The following is a 16,391-nucleotide window of genomic DNA, read 5'->3' as shown; positions in this document are numbered from 1 at the left end:
AGTGTCACCAAGTAGTGCACCAATAGTGCATCTTGTCCGTCTTGAGCCAAGGATTCCAACGATTTCAGACACTTGAGCCAATGCTTAATGGTTTAGGAGTTATGAGCCATTTCGTACTTTTGACCGCTGTAGCGCTCCCGTCAGGCCGATCAGGGCGAGCCTTGGTGACGTTGTAGACGGTGTGAGTACTACCAGCCCTCAAAGTTTAAAGTCTCTATGACTTACATTTGGTCTGCCCGATCACTTTTAGTGGAGAATGCTGATCCTTGGAAAACTTAAAAATTACAATAAGGTTTCAGTGCTATGTGCTTGAACCCCTAATAAGTAAATATACAGTGTTATGTGAACGTTTGGGAACCCCTGAACTCTGTTCTTCAGAAAAATCCTCCAGGTCCTGCAAATTCTTCAGTTTTCCAGCATCTTTTGCATATTTGAACCCTTTCCAGCAGTGACTGTATGATTTTGAGATCCATCTTTTCACGCTGAGGACAATTGAGGGACTCAAACACAACTATTAAAAAAGCTGCAAACATTCACTGATGCTCCAGAAGGAAACACAATGCATTAAGAGCCAGGGGGCTCTTAAATTGTACTTAATTTTCCTTCTGGGAAACATGCAAGTATCTTCTGTTGCTTCCGATGGGCAGTGCTAAATGAAAAAAATTATTCAAAAAACATTTTTCAACAAAAAAAGAAAAATGTGGACATCTTCATCCTGTTCAAAAGTTTTCACCGCCCAGACATTATTGCATCGTGTTTCCTTCTGGAGTACCAGTGAACGTTTAAACCTTTTTTAACAGTTGTGTTTGAGCCCCTCAATTGTCTTCAGCGTGAAAAGATGGATCTCAAAATCATACAGTCATTGCTGGAAAGGGTTCAAATATGCAAAAATGCTGGAAAACTGATGAATCTGCAGGAGCTGGAGGAATTTTCTGAAGAGCAGAGCTCAGTTTAACTGCTCAGAACAAACAAGAGACTCATGAACAACCATCACAAAACATAAAAACAGTCATGGATCATCAGGTAACCACACACAGTATTAAGAACCAAGGGTTCCCAAACTTTTGAACAGGGTTATTTTAATAAATTCGGCTATTTTTTTTGTCTTGTGGACTATATGTAAACATCTTTTATGTAAAATATTTTACTCAGGACAGTACTAAACAAAAAATAACATGCATTTTGTATGATCTCTCTTATTTTGTTAAAAATTTTCACATTTTCACAGATTCTGAAAGCGGTTCCCAAACTTTCTCATAAAACTGTACTATTAGATGAAAACCTTCTGTAAAATCAACAAGGCCCTAGAGGAATAATTCAGCCCAAAAGGAATGTTATGAAATTATACACTTACTGTTATGTCATTCCAAGCCAATTTGATTTCCTTTTTCCATTTGAATACAAGGAGAATTTTAAGTTATTTTTCAGTAAAAACCTTCCCCTACCCAGCAACTTAAAGTTGCATTATATAAGAATTTTGCAGTAAAATATCCAAAAACTACTAGGCCAGTGTTATATATTTTGTTCACTTGAGTACTTACAATATCGAAAATTGATGAAAATAATGAGAAAATTGCAATTTTAACCAAGGCTCCAGGACATGTGAGGAGTCACCTGTCAATTGCGTCATACCCGCGTTACCCTCGGTTTCCGGTTTTATTTTGTAGAAACCATGGAAACACCGAAGACGCTTTAATATTTACATATTTTATGGACAATTAAGGGAACAACTGTTTTGATATATTTGTAGACAAAAAAAACTAATTATTGTTATATAGCTCAACATGTTTAGTCTTACTGTTTAAATCTAATTTTCTTGATTTTTTGAAAATACCATACTTTTATGCCTCACAGAAAAAAATATATTATATATATAATGTATATATAATGACCAGTCATGGAAAGTAGGGACACAAGTCGGTTCTGGGGCATTTTGAGTTATTCGCGGATTCTGAAAGTGTAGTCTCCAAGCTTTCCAATGATGTGTAACACATGGAAATCTGATAATATTTGGAGAAGTTGTGGCCATTTGAAGGTAGGCACTCAAGAAAGCTCTATAGGGAGAAAAACGCCTCTAAAGTTGCAGTTCTCACCTGTTCTCACCTGCTGGGAGTGACAATAGGGCTCATTTACATCTCATTTAGATAAGCCATACCCCCTGTAAAGCTCCCCCCTGTAAAGCTGCATGGACCGCATACTATTAATATTAAAAGGATAATGTGCATTGTAAATGTCAGTAAATGATCTTTTTTGACTTTTATAAAAATTATTTAGAGGCTGAAATATGTGAGTTTTATCTTTTTATAAAACTTTTTTTGTCAAAACTTTATTTGAATTTGTGCATTGTAGATAACATGTTGCAAGACACTCCTTTAAAATCTGCCCATCATTTTTAATGTTATTATTTTAATGTTTATGTAAAGAAAAAGTACATATTGATGCTAATTTTATTTGTTATTTGCTGGTTTTCCACATAAAACTTGGTGAATTGATTTCATTGTGTAGCATTAGGACTTTTTGAACAGGATTCTATGATAACCGTGATCATTTTGGTCACTATAATCATGAAATGAAATTTTCTCACCTGAGAAGACAAAAGAATCGCATAATAATGACCTGAAATGACTTGCATAATAATGAGGCCTTTCAGTCAGGTAGGCTGTGAAAAAACCCTCTGTGATGGTGTATATCAAACATATAGAAAAAACAGCAATACTGTAAAATATAATTACAATTTAAAATAATGGTATTATATACTTTAAAATATAGCCTAATGTATTTCTGTGATGCAAAGTGTCTGAACAATGTTACCTCTATGGTATTTCATATAGGCTTTTCCCAGACAGCAACATAGTGTGACCCAGATCTGGCCCACATCTGGAATGTGTGGATTACATGCGGACCAGATGTGGGCCGGATCTGGGCAGACACTATGCTGCCGTCAGGGTTATCTTAAAAAGCATGTACATTTGGAGAAATATTGATGGATTCTCATATGTTTATTTTTATAATTTCATATGTTTATGTCAATTTTCTATACAGAAGAGTAATATTTCTTCAATATTTTTTATCACTATGAGCGCTGGTGTTTTTAATTCATACTTGCAGCCGGAGGGCGCTCTGTACACCTTTAGTCCACAAATGCCTGCTAAAGAAGAATAGGCAATCCAGGAACTAACTGAACTAACAGAGGCCAGAGATCGCTAACTATGGCTATTCAAAACACTTTTCAAGACAATAAATACACGATTGAGACGATGAATGCATGTATTGACTGAATTTGCGTCTGAATAGCGCTGGCTCCGTGGGCGTGGCCGCATTAGCGGATAATGAGCTGAATCACGGATTTCTGACATGGCTCTTTTTTCATACAGATTACATAAACAGAGAATATTTGTTTTCGATTTGACTTACACGATTTAAAACTTGACATTTCAACATTTTTTCAGAAATAAGTATAATTTTTTTGTGATTAGTATTCACTAAGTTACAGTTCATTTTCTGAGAACTATCAGATTGGACTTCGTTCAGAGGGAGACGAGAGATCACGCATCATGTTAGTTTTCTTTATTTTTCAAAAAGCACAACATTTTGTTGTTACTCTGAGTGTACACAAATAAAAGAAGACATTCTATAGTTTCAATTGATATATTACTTATGTCTCTATGACAAAAAATGACGGAGTATTTTAAGTCTGTTTTGCTGCAATGTGAAAAAAAATCCTGCAAAATGCGCCGGCGCGTTACCTGAGAGATAATGTCTTATTATGCCGCTTTCATCGTTGCTCAGATCGTCTTCAGAATCAGTGAGCGCTTGTTCATAAGCATCCGGCTTGTCGAAGAAGTACTTCAAAACATTTTCGGTGTAACGGCCACGGTTCTTCATTGAATTTTGATATCAGCTAGAGCCGGCCAGAGCGCTGCATAATAAGTAGCCACGCTTCCCAGTATGGAAATACACACAGACAATGACACGCCCCTACTGCGTGCTAGAATCTCAGAAAAACAAGCCGATTTCAACCTCAAAATGTACGCTTTTAAATATACCAATACTGCTATCTCAAACACGGAAAGGCTTCTTCGTGATCTCAACTAACAGATTATGCAAAAAAACGAAAATCACCAATTTTGAAAAAAAATGCTTCTTTCTCATTTTGCTCGAGAGTTGTACTGCCGACTTGTGTACCTGGTTTCCGTGACGGGTCAAGTAGTTTTTGTCAAGTAGCTAACATAGCATAATCAGATGCAGCTTTATTTTTGATACAGAATTTCTCCATCATACAATATGTTTTAAAATTAATTGCATGCCATTTATCATCACAAGCCATCCAGCAATAGAGAATACGAACCGACGTCATGCCTCATTGCATGCCGGGGCGGCGCCGCCATTTTGACAGGATCGCCCTCTATTACTCGTACTGAAATTAATACGGATTCTTGCTTACCTTTTGTTTTGTTTCTGCCATTAAGTGGAACGTTAACATTTTTAATGGTATCGTTTGCAGGGAATAGAAGCTATTTTATCGCGTCGCATGATCATTTTATTTATTTATTTTTTTCACTGAAGTTTTGTAGAATTTCGTTTACAATGTTGATCTGTTTACCATGTCGCACGCTGGACGCTCACCACTCACCACTGCTTCAGCCATCGTATGAATATCCAAATAAATCTATGTGATCAACACTAAGAAAAGGCGATTCATGTATTTGTTGGAAACATTTAAATGGTGCTTAAACGAGCATACTGTGTAGGCCTACAACTGTTGTCATTGTAATTCCCTTTTCCATGATCACAGATGAGGAGAATCAGAGATTATGGGTCAAATTCAGCGGACAGACGGACACGAACACAATGTATTTTTATATTTATTTTAACAAATGACAACCACACTAAGCAATTTCATACCTTTATAAAACCGTTACGAAGAAAATGTATAAAATGCTTGCATTTTAAGTGATACTGAAAGTTTATATTTTGGTCTCATCCGTTTTTCTGCATGTGCTTTATTTGTAAATAGAATTTGGTCTCTTTAATATCAGTCTAAGTGCATTACGCCTTTTCTTGAGAGGACGCGAGAGGAAACCATTTTTATAAACGTGTTGCTCTCATATTTTGGGCTCATTTGCGTATCTCCACGTAGTATGCTTTAATAAATATGTACAGAATTGTTTGTTTGTCACATGAAGCGTTTTTCTTGTTAAGCATTTGAATGTCCCCGTCAAGTTCTGCTAATTCACGAGCACAGTGAGAGTCAGACTTGCAAAGGTAATGTTAATTATTAAACCAAACGAAATCAAAACGTTCAAAAACACTTAGCAATGCCATTCTTTTATTGAGTGATAAGCAGTGGGTTTAATCAGTGTCATTAATAATAGATTTGCCATCCGGCGTCTTCTCGTCATCTCCTCGACCTGCTTCCCTTGGTGTTTTTACACGTAGAAAAGGCGAAAAAACGTTTTTTCACTGTCTTGTTTTCTCTCAGAAGGATGATCTGAGTTACTATCGATGCAGCATTAATGACATACAATGGTGACATTTTTCACGATCATGACAGAAAACAAATGACTACACTAAACTCAATAACAGAAAGGCTGCGCGATCCTGTTAAGATGGCGAATAAACAAAGAAGTTACCCAGAACTCAATGCGGCGTGACGTCAGATTCGTATTCTCTATTATTATGATCTTCTAAAATCTAAAAATTTCTACCTTACTGCAGTGTGCAACAAGTGTCTCAGAACAGCCACCGAGCGAACGCACAGAGTAACGTTATAACATCATTTTTAATACTCAAATCTATCTAATATGATAAACAGAGCTTTGTTACCTCATTCGCTTGACCAGAAAAACGGAAGCGGCGCCGGTGACTGTGGCATAATAAAAGTTCCGCTGAGGCGTGTGTTGCGCAATCGCTTCGGCGGCCTCGTTCAGCTCCCACAACACTCTGTCCTGCTCTGCTTCATACTACAGTAACGTTAATAATCACATCCATGAACATTCCCGAGTCCTATAGACCTCTTTAGAGCAGACGTCACAATTACGTCACTTGCAGCTGCGCGCGCATAGTGGTTGCAGAAAAATAGCGGTAGCAATTGGAGGAAAATGTGCAAAATCCACAGAATAAGAGAAAAACGTTTTGTTGTGCCTCTGGATGTTGGAATCGGAATGCAAAAAAATATAGTCTTCATTTTTAAAGAAAACCATCGTTGAAAACGTCCTTTGAAGCTAAACGGAGACGTTTCACAGACTGCACTGATGACACCTGCAAGGATTAGTCTACTATTAAAGCAGGAATTTGATGTAAACAGTAAGTCTACATATTATTACAATGTTCACATATGCAGTTCAGAGGACATACATACATAGCAGTTACAGCATGGAATAATATTTAAACCTATAACATTTTACACAGATAACTTTTAAACATAGTCTATAAAATTTTTATTTCACAATTCTGACTTTTTTTCTTGCATTTGCGTGTTTATGACTCCCAGTTCGGCCATTATAACTCGCAATTGTGAGTTTATTTCACAATTCTGAGGGGAAAAAAGTCAGAATTGCGGGATAAATTGCAATTCAGAAAACGAGTATAACGAGTTACAGGATAACGAGCATATCTCACAATTCTGTTTTTCTTTGTAAGAAATGTGAGATATAAACTCAGGTTTGCGAGAAATAAAAGTCAGAATTGTGAGATATAAACTCGAAATTAACTTTTTTTTATTCTTTTATTTCGTGGCTTCCATAGACTGCTACTGCTCAACTGTCATTTTCTGCAACCAGGTAGGCTCCGCCCATAAAAAACGTCATCGCTGTTTGCAAACACCAAATTGGTCTATACCGACTGTTTTCCACCGGCTGTAATGTGAAGACCACATGTCCCAAGATTCCGCGTCCAAACCAAGTGGCAACCTCCCCCTTTCTCTCGTGAAGCCAATACGGAAGTAACTTAAACTGCGATTCATCGACTGGCCGCTAGGGACAGGCTCCAAAAGAGAGCATAATCTCATAGAGTCCCATGTTAAATTGGCCAAGTTTATAGCAGAAAAAAACATGTTTACAAGTTGGTTCAAATTGTGGTTTTGGTCTATACTGCTATTTTTGCCCTTCATGACAACTCTGAGGGGGGTGAATTTTTTTATAACTTATCCGTTTAAATTATATTAAGCCTTAAAGTTCTGCATAATTAAGGGCGTGGTCACTTGAGTGACAGGTAGATTGCGCTGCTGTCTGTGAGCCGTCATGTTACCTCAGCTGCCGCTGAATTTGGCATCTCAGCCGTATTTGTGCTCGATTATTTTATACAATTATAAAATATGGCTTGCTGCATAATATTCGAGACTGTTGTGTGTCTGTGTAGATGTGCATGCATGGGGAAGAGACACAGAACACACGTTGTTGGATCGTGGCATTGGCTGAAAGTTTTGGTTGTGAGATTTACTACAATGACAATGGCGGGAGGATATCAAAATCCGACAGCACTGCTTGGATATTATAACTAAAACTGCTGCACTATTTTGAAAAAAAATATACTTTGGACACAGGCTCATTTGTTTGTTACGATCGTATACAGTTTTACAACATAAACGCTGCTCAGATTGCATCCTTTCTTGAAGAACGATGACAGAGAGCAGATCATTCAGAAGAAATGTGACAAGTTTTTTTGTTTTGCAATGGACACTCATATTTTACCCAAGTGCCACAGATTGGATTCATCTCGCGATCTCTATTTCATTATAAAGGTATGAAGTCCCATTTGATTTTCCATGTTGTTATTTGCACAACCAACACTACTGGTGTTGGAGGATCTATATCTTAAAAAACACCGTAGATTGACAGTAAACCTTTAGAACGTTCTGATGATAAAACTTGTCTTCATTAATATTTTAGATCGTATCTAAGATAGATAGATAGCTCCTTTGCTGCTAACATGGTCACGTCGAGCTAGGCGGGCGTGGTTTCAGCAACCAGTCATATCAGCTCAAACCACCTCCCCGCCTCTTTGCCCATTTTCAGTTATCCGGGAGTGACGTGCGGTGACGCGCAGCTAAGATGGCCACGGCCTCATTTTCGCTTCAAAACTGCTGTTCAGAACTCTATGGGTGACGTCACGGACGCTACGTCCATATTTTTTTACAGTCTATGGTCCAAACTCAAGTACAGGTCTCTGCGGAACAAAAGAGGGGCGTCTCCCAATTTTGGGGTGTTTTCTAACTGGGAGAGATGTTTTTAACGATCCAACCAAAAAAGTACGGAAGCCGGGATAGGCGTTTTTCCTTTTTTTAAGTACGGAAGCCTGAAAGGCCATTCATTATTTTATTTTATTTATTTTTTTTTTTTCTTGTTTTCTCATGATCACAACACAACTATTTTTTTAATGTTTAGATCATGAGAAACATGTTGAGATAATGAGAAATAAATAAAATATTGCTGCATGCTTGACTTCCGTAACAGGGAAACATGCGTTTTTCCTGAGTGCCTGCCTAGATATATGGAAACATTTTACTATATTCATATATTTTGAAGAGTATGAACTATTTTACAGGACCTGTTGCTTATAGCTCTAGAGGGCGAAATGATTAGTGCAAGTTTTATGATTAGCCTACTCCGTTTTTTTTTATTGCTTAGTTATTTATTTTATTATTATTTTGCATAAACTACGAATTATAATGACACGGGATGTAATTTTGTCACAATATGGCTACTGTAGTCTATATTTTACATAGGCTACACATTTCGTCATTTGTCTGGACTTATCCAATCGGCATCATTTCAGGTTGGACATGGCCCAGGTGAAAAAAAAAAAAAAAAACTATAGTAATTGATAGTAAATAATGTTTTTGAACCATACTATAGTAAATTGTAGTATACTGTATATATAGTATTTACAACACTTTGTTAATGAATACAGCATAGGCTGTATATTCTTTAGTTTTTACTACAGTAAACTGCGTGTATTGTAGTATAATATAGTTTAAAGAAAACTTAGTACAGTATTGGGTAACGTAATTTGTTTATATTACTGTAATTGTTATATTACCACAGCAATAGCCGAATTATCGCAACAAATTAATTCAAGTAGTCCACGTTAGTATGGTTAAAAAACACTACAGTATTTTTTCACCCGGAGGGCTACAAGAATTATCATTAGTCAAATAGTTATGGCTAGATATTTCGCCTTCTTGTGCTACAAGTCTTGTATAATAATTGATGCTCTATAATATGAATAATGCAGAAGAACACAACCAATGGAACGCGATCATTAGCCTATTTTATTTAAATCTCTCGCATGCCAGATTTCACGTGATAGTGTAAACCTTCGTCATTAAAGCTATTAAAGTTACATTAACTACTGCACTAGTCAGCAGATGAGCAGAGAGAATACGTAGGCTAGACGGTGCTTGTAATTTATATTAACTTTAATTTTAAGTGTAATTGTTTTTATAGGCTATCAACCACACAGATACACATGACTGCCTCCGCGTATATCGTACAAGTATGCTTTATATGCATTAACGAGACTATTTACTGACCTCTTGTAAGCATTAAAATAAAGAAAATGTGTTAACCTGAAATGATGACTCTGAAGAGTTTAATCTTTTCATTTTATTGACCAGACACTGTAGCCACAACCTGAAAACAAATCAAGTGACCAACAGATTCATCAAATAGAATAGCGAATGTTAGCTAATAATAGTTATTGCTAGAAGTAAGTGGAAGTAGATTGCTTGGAGCTTTTTATAACGGGCAAGCATATTCACGCAAAAGAAACGTTAAACAACTTAAACAATACACTTATGCTGCGTTCCAGTAAGGTTTTTGAGCCCGTAAGTCACGACTTCAATTCACGACTCACGACTTTGTAGCGTTCCAAGAAAGTCACGCCAAACTGCATAAAAGTGAAAACAAACCAGCATGGCGGACTGTACGGGCTTATGCTCATTAATAATTATTTGTATTGCCAAAGGTGCTTACTCCTTGCTTATTTGAGGATAACAGAGGAGGAAAATGGCGCATAAGGCAAGAGAAGCTGTTACTTTTGTTTTACGTTATTTTACCGTGCACTTGCATAAATACCGCATCCGCTGCCATTGTTGTTTCGCGGCCTATGTGACGTCAAAACCCGTAACTGGGAGTACATCGATCTAGTACGAGTTCACGGGTGGGAAGTCACGGGTTTGACTGCTGTTCCAGTGCACTTTCACGGGTAGAAGGTTAGAAAAACACGGTTTACGGGTTGCCTGGAACGCGGCATTACATTCATATACAAGACATATCTCTTATTGTTTTTCCGGAAATCTCCCACTCAATTTGAGCAAATCAGGTAAAGAGGCTGAAAAACATCTATTCCAGTGTGACAACACCCCAGCATTGGGAACCGCAACTTTTTGTTCCGCAGAGACCCCCTTCTCTCCAAACTTGGCGTCATCAAGGTACGCCTTTGTTTTGAATAGGCCTCTAGCGGACAGAAAATATTACATATTGCACCTTTAAGTTTGCACTGAAGTATATTCTTTTAAAGTCTATTACGTCTGTGATAAGAACTCTTTTTTTTTAAAGTAAGTTGAAGTGTACTTCTTTTTCACAAGGGTTGCAACGACATGTGAGTGAGTAGATGATGACAGAATTTTTTATTTTTGTATAAAATATTTATTTAATGTCATCATCAACAAATTGGAAAAAGGAAATAATTGGACTACACTGACATGTCAGCAGTAAAAACACATTGAGTACATTAACAGTCACACACAGGTTGAAGGTTCAGAAGCTGCTGTGCTTGGCCAGGTCTTTCTTCATTTCATCGTACTGAGCGCTGAGTCGGCCCACAGCTTTAGCGTGCTCCTCATCCACCTCCTCCTTCAGACGAGACTGCTCCTTCAGGAACTCCTCCCAGTCCTGCTTCCGCCTCTCCACACACAACTGCAGATGTGTGCTCTAATCACACACACATCAGTACACAATGTGTCAGTTACAATCATCAACTGTCACAAGAATTTGTCTGCAATTTTACCATTACAAATATAGTCACTATGTTTACAATAGACTACTAGCTACTGCATACTACATAATGCCTTCCATTTTTAAAAATAGTTAGTGAAAGAGTATGCTTCAGATAAAGATAAATATAGTCTGCTACACTGCAATGGCATCTGTCAGGTTTATGTTCTGTTTTATGGACTTTTAGCTGTGTTTCTGTTCCTGTGCCATTTGTTCCCACTTCTCATTTGATCTCATAGTTACTAGGGATGCATGATATATCGGCCACCATATTGATATCGGCGGATATATGTTTATTTTTAATGTTATGGTTATCGGCCAGATAAGAAAATTAGGCCAACATATTAAAGCCGATAAATAATGGATTATTTCCTCCAGCTTAGACACTTCAGATTCATTTTTATCCTTTTTCTTTTTAATTTGCGATCTACAAAATTGTGTTTCTTTCCTTATCTTATTTAATGTAATTCTCTAAAATGTGCAATCTACACTATATATATATATATATATATATATATATATATATATATATATATATATATATATACTACAGTCCAAAAGTGAACCACTAAGATTTTTAATGTTTTTAAAAGAAGTTTCGTCTGCTCAACTTAAAAATATAAAAACAGTATATTCTAGTTTTCTATTTGTTACAATAAATTCCTGTGATGGCAAAGCTTATTAATTTTACTCAAATTATATTAGTAAGAAACATATTATTAATAATATATTTTTTTCATCAAAAAACAGTATTTTCTTTTGTAACAAAGTCTTTACACTTTTGAAAACATTCATAAAAGTATTCATTTCTTTAAGTAAAAGATTGTATATTGCTGTTCTTTTGATAAAAAACAAAAAAAAAGTACATAGATTAAGAGAGTAAAACGTTGAATTGTTTATCTTTTTTCTTTTTTGAGATGAGAAGCAGGAGACTTGATAGTGTTTAATGTTCAGTTAGGTACAAAGTTTGTTGGGTTTTAGAACAATTTAGTGTTTAATGTTCAATTACACTTACACTGGGTTACCATTGTGGCGAAGAGTGGCGCTTTTTCTTATGCTGAGGATGGATACATAAAGAGGATGTTTATGCTACTTTACTTGAGGAATAATTTATATTAATGCTAATTTTTAGATCTAACTTTCTGCAAAGTTCAGGTTGTGTGCTATAATCATAGTATAATGATGCAGTACTATTTTCCTCATGTACCTGTTCAGCCTCTAGCTCCCTCTGCTGGATCCTCTGCGCCATATGATTTGCTGCTTCAACTGCAAATAGAAAACCAAATGTCAACACAATGTCAATTATTCCCATCAATACACCAATTATTTCAACAAAAACACATTCTTAATGAATTTCCCGACCATATCAATAAATAATACAGATCTAAAAAAATTGTAAAAACCTGTTTAAAAGCAGACAGAGATAGAGACAAATACAGGGGTTGGACAATGAAACTGAAACACTGGCCACCAGTGCTGGGGAAAGTTAACTTTTAAAAGTAATGCATTACAATATTGCATTATTCCCTAAAAAAGTAACTAATTGAGGTACTTTGTTACTTTTGCGTTACTTTTTCTCACCTTGAAAGCCATAGTGTCCAGGGTAATGTCGGCATACTACCATGAAAGACAAACCACATCCAACAGGAATAACTGTCGACGTAAAATGAAGCTGTCTGAAAGGAATAGTATGGTACTATCCAAGTACTAACCCGGATTGTATCCAAAAAATCAAAACCACAGCTGTCAAACTTACTGCAAATTAAATGCACACCTCAAATCTCCTGTTTCAACCAAAACTGTTTGTTAGCAGCTCTACAGAGTCAATGTTCATGGTCAGGCAGCTATAGCCAAATGTTGGTTTCATTGGTGCCAACAGTGCAAATCATCTTGGGCTGTGGACAATAAGAAACATGCATTGTTCTCTGAAGAGTCCACCTTCACTCTTTCCCACATCTGTGGGAGTTACGATGTGGAGAAGACCCAAGAGGCTTGAGGGTGACTGTTGCGGTCAAGAGTGAAGCATGGGGGTGGATCAGTGATGGTTTGGGCTCAATGTCATGGCATTCCCTACTGTGCTTGATGGGCGCATCACTGCCAAGGACTACCGAACCATTCTGGAGGACCATGTGCACCTAATGGTTCAAACATTGATTGTACCCTGAAGGTGTGGCCATGTATCAGGATAAAGCACCAATACACACAGCAAGACTGGAGACAGGATGGTTTGATGAACATGAAGGTGAAGATGAACATCTCCCATGGCCTCCACAGTCACCAGATCTAAATATTTTTGAGTCACTTTGGGGTATTTTGGAGGAGCAAATCAGAAATTGTTTTCCTCCACCAGCATCACATAGTAACCTGGCCACTGTTCTGGAAGAGGAATGGCTCAATTTCACTCTGACCATGGTGCAGGACTTGTATCTGTCATTCCCAAGACAAATTGAGGCTGTATTGGCAGCAAAAGTAGGCCCTATACCAAACTAATAAAGTATTGTGGTCTAAAACCAGGTGTTTCAGTTTCATTGTACAACCCCTGTAGATTATTACACAAACACACTGTTTCAGTGTCCCTTTTCTCTTCCAGTTCTGTCTGACACTTCATCTCACTCTTTATTATAAATAACAAAACTTACGTCGTGTGAGAGCGTCACACAGTTTCTCATGCATACTCTCAGTGCACTTAGGCAGATCATGCTCATTTGTGTCAGACGTCATCTTATTCAGCTTTTCAAGCAGACGGCATTCTCTGAAAGCACGCTTCTCCTGAGGGAACACAAACATTTGTAGTGTGAATTTGGTTGTCAGTATGCCACAGGTCATTTGGAAGCAACCATATGTTTTATTAATTCATTTTAAAAGCAAGTATCAGAATAAAATGTAATACAATGCAATATAATAAAACCAGGCCTGCCTCAAACTCCCTGATGAAGTATCTGATTTCACCTTGCAGGACCGGCCTGTGATCAATGAGTCTGGACTGAATATCACCAACATCTGTAAAGAAACAAATGCTGTGACATTAAATACATTTCACAATTAAAAAATAAATAAATTAATTAATTAATTAAACAGATTAATCAAGACATCTAATGTGTTTTAAACTACCTTCATTTAAAGAAATATTTTATGTCATATCTAAAAGTTTTTACTATGATGTGTCTTTAATGTTTTAAAAGATGACAATAATTATAGTTAATAGCATTCATAAACATGACTGGATTTCATAATGATTACACATGTATGTGATCATTATAATTATACTTATTAACCATTAATATTCAATATGGATTAATATATGAATTGTATTATAGCTAAACTACACATTTATAATTATAATTAAGGATAAATATTATTAATATAATAAATAAATCTAGGAAAAAATGTTCTTACATGATTTTTGTGCATTTTGATGTGCAGTTAGTAGCATTATATCTATATAAATGTATACATTTCTGTCATTATTCAGTTAATTTCAGTTCATTTGTTCAGCAACTTTTCATTCCAGTGTCAAGACTTGGGTAAAGTTGGTTTTATATTCGCACATTCGGACATCCATATTCAATAGCCTTGTTAATCACACTACACTGGACATTAAGTGGACATTCACAAATAAATATGCCATTAAAACAATACTTGCCTATTTTGATCGACTGTGAAAAATGTTGTAAGTTGACAATCGTTGGTTGTCAATATCATGTCGCTGCTTAAAATTCGCAAACATTAATTTTTTGCACATTTATTGGAAAGTCTGAATTTATCAGAAGTCCGAATGTGCGAATATAAAATCAACTTTACCCAAGTAATGTCAAGTACAGTCGATATACTGTCTGTCTGTGTATGTAGGAAGCTCACTATGCTTTGAGTCAGAGCCATGGACAAAAACTGACATATTCTAGTCTAAATATCAATACACATTCGATTCTCGAATCTTTTTATCTGTATTTACTGCAAAGAACGATGTTTAAAATGCATTATAATGCACATAATCAACATAACTCACCCTTAACTATCTTCTCCATAATCGCGAGATGCTGGTTACTCTGACAGCCTTACACGGCGATATTTAATATTCTGTCAAATGTTTCCTATTCACAAAGTCTGATGTTTGAGGAATGTAAATGAGTAAAGTGAAATGTTTCTTTGCAGAATGATACAAACAAAAGTGGGTTTCACATACTTCCAAGAGTCACGTGCAAACAATAACAGAAAATAACTGCAAAATAAAAGTCCCAAAGTGAACTTCAAAATAAAAGTTGCTATATAAAACAAAAGTCCTCACAGGACAAAGTTACAGAACAACTTCACGGGCAGAAACAGCCCTCTTTGAAGTCACCTGAAAGTTAGACTTCTGCAAAACGAGGACAAACAACACTGAACCTTACTGACTTTATTGTATGGAAAACAGCAACAGGAACCACGTAAGGGTGAGTAAATTATTTACCTCCCTTGTATATTGTATATTTCTTTAAAATACATTTCTAGTATAAAACATTTCTAATATGAATAATTAATTAATTAATACCAGTATTACTAGTAGTAGCTGTATATTTGAATTTGACTATATGCACCGAGGTTCCCAATATTATCAAGATCCAGCCTCTCTGCTGCCCCCTGGAGATGGAAGCGCGTCTGCAGTGATGGCTGTTTATTATTAATAACTTTGCAAATTTCATTAAGCTAGCTTATTTATTATGCTAACTATTCTCAAAAAAAAAAAAAAAAAGTCTAAAAATGTATACAACATTCGACGTCCGGTTATTTGTAACTGTATAATTTCATTCACTTAGCTTTTTGTGTTATAGAACAATACCTTTTGGTTTGAAGAGATACAATTTGACCTGACAGATTTTAAACACCTGAGACTGAATGTCTTTTAAAGATTTGTTGATGTAGGCCTATAACACTTGCCAACAGACATTATGGTTTGGCAGAAGGCACAAAAGTTGAGAAGTTCACTGAATTCAATACATACTCGGGAAGTATGGGGATTCTGACGCAGCCATAAACTTTATAACAGCATTTTATTTATTCATTTTAATAGCAAGTGTCAGAATAAAGGGTTATATAATAAAACCAGGCCTCCCTCCAATTCCCTGATGAAGTATCTGATTTCTCCCTGCAGTACTGGCCTGTGATCAATCAGTCTGGACTGCTTTCTGTTTTACAAAAGAGGGTGTGGGATAATTCATCAGAACATATTACTTTTTCCAGGTTAGTGCCTTACACCATGTCTCTCTGTGCTACTGCTTTGGATACAAGTGATTTTGCAGTGGCAGCCCAGCCATAAATTCCAGCCTGGTCAAGCACAGTATCATTTTTATGGATCACTAGGGTACTGGTGTTATTCAGTTGTTTTAGAGACTGTAGTTTGTGAAATTTAGCAGCTGT

The 16,391-nt window shown here is 36.3% G+C and overlaps 1 protein-coding gene across 1 annotated transcript; it reads right to left on the bottom strand.

Moving 5' to 3' along the window:
* Positions 1–10,607: 10,607 nt before the first annotated feature.
* On the bottom strand, positions 10,608–15,231 carry bloc1s5 (biogenesis of lysosomal organelles complex-1, subunit 5, muted). The gene is made up of 5 exons (XM_048175157.1): positions 15,004–15,231; positions 13,915–13,997; positions 13,637–13,766; positions 12,205–12,263; positions 10,608–10,934 (listed from the first exon to the last, which is right to left on the bottom strand). The coding sequence occupies exons 1-5, from the start codon at positions 15,020–15,022 to the stop codon at positions 10,761–10,763; spliced, it is 465 nt and encodes a 154-aa protein (XP_048031114.1). The 5' UTR covers positions 15,023–15,231; the 3' UTR covers positions 10,608–10,760.
* Between the last annotated feature and the right edge of the window lie 1,160 nt (positions 15,232–16,391).

This window comes from Megalobrama amblycephala, linkage group LG22, assembly GCF_018812025.1.
Source record: "Megalobrama amblycephala isolate DHTTF-2021 linkage group LG22, ASM1881202v1, whole genome shotgun sequence".
NCBI lineage: Eukaryota > Metazoa > Chordata > Actinopteri > Cypriniformes > Xenocyprididae > Megalobrama > Megalobrama amblycephala.
The sequence above is the reverse complement of the archived record's forward strand: the minus strand, read 5'-3'. Positions and strand labels throughout refer to the sequence as shown.

Bases quoted from the DNA above. Each gene is read 5' to 3' on its own strand.
- bloc1s5 (XM_048175157.1), bottom strand. The intron at 12,264-13,636 runs GTAAGTTTTGTT...TTCTATTTGCAG, and splicing joins GTGTGACGCTCTCACACGAC to TTGAAGCAGCAAATCATATG. The intron at 10,935-12,204 runs GTACATGAGGAA...GTGTGTGATTAG, and splicing joins GGGAGCTAGAGGCTGAACAG to AGCACACATCTGCAGTTGTG.